Raw genomic sequence first — 5,436 nt, 5'->3', positions numbered from 1 at the left:
GGAACGAGGGCGGCGGCGAAGGTCGTAGCCCTCGTTCCAGATCTAGAAGATGGCCATGGCCGTCTTCCTTCGTCGGTCATGGCCGTCTTCCTTAGACGGCCGTGGCCGTCTTGCCGGACAACCATGGCTGTCCGTGAAGAAGATCGGACAGTCGGTGGCGGTTTTTTTTTTTTTTTTTTTTTTTAATTTATGTATTTATTTATAATAAAAATATTTTTAATTTTGAATAAATAAATTATATACATTATTAAAAATAATTCTAATTATATAACATGAGAGACCACATGTGCTACATTATGAACAATTAAAGGATTATATTTGTTCAAATTAATTAATAAGGGTTAAATTTTTAAAAGTAAAACAATTGAGGGGCCAGTTTTCTCTTCTTTTTTTTTTAGGTTGATGGGGTATATGGGTATGTCATTGAGTTTAGGTTGGATCTCTAAATAAGGTGTTCGATTGATTGAACAAATGAGAAGGTTATGGATTAAAATTATCGACATTGAAGATGGGTGGACTTGTACACTTGAGCTATTGAATTAAGACATTGTATTCTTTATATATTGAGATCTTATAAGACATTGTATTCTTTATATATTGAGATCTTATTACATAAAGATTTGTTAGAGGTTTCAAGTTGGATAACTCTAAACAGGTCGAATAATAGTAAGACAGTATTGGTTACTGAAAACCCCTTTCTCCAAGGGGTCAACTGACTTTTATGATACTTGGTGAAGGAACATGTGTTGGGATTCTTGCCTGCAAAGACACGTAGCGCTTACCTATAGGTTAATTAGGTCGATTGTGTCACATATTTACACTGAGTTTACTCGATTTATGGGATAGTTGAAGGGACACTTCACGAGTCTTTTGTCTCTCCAAGTGGAACCGATCTCCCAATTTAATAGCTTGAAAATCTCGCAGCCGCTACCCAAATATGTGTTATTGGTGAAGCATACTTTATGACCCTAACTGATAAAGAACTACGAACAAAGACGTAAACCAATCTAGGTTGCCCTTAGATGATCGGGTCAAACTAAGAAAGGTAATAAACCGCTTCCACAAATATTCAAACTTAAAACCTTGTGATTATTAAATCAGCTTAACTGGATTGTCAGGGTGGTTCAAAAATCCCTTTTTTTTTTCTTTTTTTTTTTAAAGAATTCAATATTTCTAATAGTATTAAATTGCATATATTGGACAACAGAAATACAAAGTATGAAGATATAGCCAAAAAGGTCAATGCAATATAGCATTATATTTTACCATATTAATAGTACTATCTACTGGGCCTAATGTATCGTTGTTTTAGTGCATAAGTGATTTTGTCTTGACGACAATATCAAGGCTCCAAGGAGCAAAAATTTTCACAAAGCCCAATGCCGAATGTACCATGTTTGGAGTACTAAGAACTTTGTGTTGGACTAATGTTTCAACTCGTTTAATTGTTTAAAACAAAAATATGTTTGGCTAGATACAAGTAATGATATTTTAATTAAGTGAGAATCACATTTATTAGAAGACAATTCGGAATTTTTGAAATAAAATGAAATATCTTATTTCATTTCATGTGTCTCTTATCTATTTATTTCATTTGATCCTTAATTATACTATATATTGTGTTTATCTTTGCGGGTATTTAACGAATAATTAAGACACATATATCCTATGTTACTTCTATATAATTGTTAAATATGATTGTCAGTGAAATGTTTTATGAATTTCTTGCAACCAACGTCTTCCTCATCACTCATCAAATACCTCTCGTTGGACTGGAGCTACTACTTGTTCTCAACTTTGGACTTTTTTAGTGTGTGTATTGTATTGCTTATGAAATAAGCTGTTAGGAGAGATTGCTCATCAAAATAAGCTCGATAATCTGACGAACAAGGGTGGAATGAAAGATAATCAAAATGAGCTCGAAAATGAGGGGGTTCCTTTGTGCGCAGTAAATAAAGGTCTGACATCTGCGATTCAGCTGAGTTAGCATAATTTACATCATTCTAGATGCTTTGTCTGGTTAGGGCAGGGAAGACCTTGAGGGTAGAGATTCAACCTTTTGAGAAGAAAGATAATCTATGCTTTGACTTGTGAGATTTATTTGGTTAAACTAGCCAATTGAGGAAGGAATTATCCTCATTGAATGGTTATTATTGTTTTACCAAGAACGTTTTTTCATTTTCTTTTATAAAAAGGCTCTATAATCAATGAGGAACTATAGTAATATAACATTCGAACTCTACATCTACCAAGTCTTAAAATAATGGAATTTGACTTGATATTGTCCCAAAAAAAAAAAAGTTTGTAGGTTTTACATTTTATATTTTCACATACATTACACTATTGATTAACACGCTCCCCACGTGATGAATTTTAATGGTTTTCGTTGTTGAGGAACCAACGTCGCCACCTTATAAAAAATTAGAGTGTCTATAAATAATACTTACATTAATTATTGATGAAAAACTGAGATTGTTATTTTATATATATAAAGAGTTAATTTCATTTTGTGTCCCAAATTTATAAGTCACAATTTATTTTTAGTCTTTTTTTTTTCAGAACATTTCACTTTGGTCTTAGTATTATTGTGGCGTGATTATTTTTGGTCTTCCATAAACTAAATCGTTTAAATTTCATAAATTACAAGGATATTTATATCTTCAATTATGTAGTTTAAAAAAAAAAATAGCGGGTTAACCCACTTTGTATTAAAAGGATCAAAATGTCCTTTTATTTAACAATATTTTAATGATTTGGTTGACAAAATGACCACAAATGATAATGCCACAATAATAATAGGATAAAAAATAAAATGCTTTGAAAAAGGACTAAAAGTGAATTTCTACCTATAAATGTAGGATTAAAAATGAAAACTCTATAATAAACATAGGATTTAAAAAAAAAAAAAAAAAAAAAAAAAAGAAGCAGCTATTTTTCCTTTAAAATTTACAGCATTAAATAACAATATGTTTGAATGTAAGTGAATCTAGAATTTAGGCATATCCACTTTTCCTCACTATCAAGACATGCCTTACCTATACACTAGGTAAGCTATAAGAGCATGAGCAATTGCCAATTGGCATGCATGGTCCCTCACAACTCACAAGCTCTCTTTCAAGATTCAAACCAATCATGATATATATTGAAGAATTTTGAAACTTTATTAATACATTCGAAATCATATATTTTTACGCTAACCACTTGTTATTATGGGTATCGATAAATTTGATACATGTGGTCTAATATTCGATCCAAGTTATCGGCTCAAATCCAGTATAATCTCAAACTTAGATAACTCATTTATACAAAAGATCCTTGGTCCAAATTTAGAAGACTATTTTTCATATTATTTTAAGGATTGCTTTTCTAAATTTAGAAGATCAACTTGTAATCTCTCATTCGAGTGTTTAATTTTCATTTTCAATCTGAGTTTGGTAATTTAAGTTATATAAATACCTTTAAATGGATCTATAAGACACAATAATTTTGTTTTAAAATCAATAATAGTTCCTTAGAACCATTATCCAAAGGCCCTAGAGGACTAGAGGAGGTTACGTTAACGCATAAGGCCAGGAGTCTTCATCTGATTAATTTTTTGGACTTTGGGTCTTCCAGTGACCCCATATCTTTGGTGAGAATCGAATCTTTACCCTATTGCTGAAACAAGACTTCCATGATAACCCTATATATAAAGAAAAAAATAAAGCAAATTTGTGTAGCATGCAGATGAGACCGACCACGATAATGGAAAAGTAGTTTAGTAGTCCCCACTACAAAACCACTATAAGAAAATGGATCTCTACTTTTGTTGTTGTTCTTCTGTTCTCCATCCTCCAACGTTAATGATTTCAAAGCGTAAAGACCTTCACGCTCAGTTTAAACTTTAAACAACCCAACACTTCTCTTCACTTCACTCCCAAACAAGAAAAGAACATTTCTTTTTTCGATTATGAGTGGTGGCCTGCACTGCATACCCTCACCTCTCACCTCCTTTATTATTATATAATTTCTAAGCTTTTCTTCTTCTATTTGTCCCAATTGTCCCAATCTCCATTATATTCTGCTATAAGTCTATGCAAGATTATATCTTTCTTGAATTATATTGTTGCCAATAATGAAAATGGGAGAGAATGTGTGTGAGGAAGAGGAATGGATGCTTTCGAATTTAGTCGAAAACGAAAAGGTTACAGAGGTTGAGGAGGAGGAGGAAGAAGAAGAAGCGTTGTCGCTGTGTGATCTTCCTAATAAAGAAGAGAATCAGTCCAAGAAAGAATCTCCGGGAGCCTGCGGCGGCGAATCTCAAGAAGACGTCGTCGCCGACGACTTTGATTTTTGCTGGTGGGGTGGTTCTTCTTCGTTTAAGGAATCGGAAATGTGCGCGGCTGATGAGGTGTTCTTTCAAGGCCAGATTTTGCCCCTCCGCCACTCAATCAGCTCCGACGGCGGCGGCTCTCTCGCCGGAAGTTTCAAGAACAACGGCGCCCCCCGCTGCCATTCTTTCCGGTACACCAGTGGAAGAAGTAGCAGAAGTAGCAGCTTAAGAAGCCTCCGGTCATCTAGCAGCGGCAGTTCATCAACCTGCACCACAACGACAACCATTCATTCCAACAATAGCAAGAAACAAGCAATCATTCGAAACCAAACTACTCCCCAGCAGGTTCGATTCTCCAAGGTTGTCTCATCATCACATGCAAACGTAATAAACAACAATTGCAGCAGCCGAAAGTCGTCGTCGATTACCCTCTGGACCCTTTTCCGAGCCGGCCTAGTTTCCACGCCGGAAATTGATTTCCAGGACCTCAAAATCCGACAACACAAACCCTTTGGCAGCCGCAACAACAACAACAACAACACCAACGCTGCTCGAGTCAGCGTTAAGCGGAATCTGAAGCACAGATTCTCCCACAAGAACATCATCTTATTCGGCAGCGCTTGCAGTTGCTCAGTTAACGATGTCCGAACAGTCCCTCCAAGAACGGTCGGACGAAATTCCAGTGCAAAAGAGGCGCCGCATGAAGACAAGAACAGCGAGACAACAAAGGTGATGAGAAAACGATCCATGTCGCGCCGTCTCAGAACCTTTGAATGGCTAAAGCAGCTTTCACTAGAAGGTCCTGCAGCCACCACGACAACAACATTGTAGATTCAAAAATAGTGTCACCCGCCCACCAAAACTAGCTCAATTGGTGGACCACCTGATTTAAAGTCGATTAGATCAGCATTATAATGACACCAACAATGCCTTCTTGGAACTAATAAGACTCTCAATTAGCCCAATTTACCTTTTTCAGCAACTGTTTGACAAGAGTTCTTCGACTTAGGATTAGTTTAGCGTAAGCTAATTTAGGAAACTTAATCTATCAAAAAGAAAAAAACAATGCCACATTTTGTATTATATGTTCATTATCTTGCAACTATTGTTTACGTGCTTCCATT

The 5,436-nt window shown here is 35.4% G+C and overlaps 1 protein-coding gene across 1 annotated transcript; it reads left to right on the top strand.

The window, feature by feature from the left end:
* Positions 1-4,120: 4,120 nt before the first annotated feature.
* On the top strand, positions 4,121-5,143 carry LOC109188835. The gene has a single exon (XM_019339471.1). It carries the CDS (start codon positions 4,121-4,123, stop codon positions 5,141-5,143), a length of 1,023 nt encoding a protein of 340 aa, XP_019195016.1.
* Positions 5,144-5,436: the final 293 nt, after the last annotated feature.

The sequence above is a fragment of the Ipomoea nil genome, unplaced genomic scaffold (genome assembly GCF_001879475.1).
Source record: "Ipomoea nil cultivar Tokyo-kokei standard unplaced genomic scaffold, Asagao_1.1 scaffold1509, whole genome shotgun sequence".
Taxonomy (NCBI): Eukaryota; Viridiplantae; Streptophyta; class Magnoliopsida; order Solanales; family Convolvulaceae; genus Ipomoea; species Ipomoea nil.
This window is presented reverse-complemented; position numbering and strand designations above follow the sequence as displayed.

What these genes read in the sequence shown, in the direction of transcription:
- LOC109188835 (XM_019339471.1), top strand. Translation starts at nt 4,121, where the DNA reads ATGGGAGAGAATGTGTGTGAGGAAGAGGAATGGATGCTTTCGAATTTA.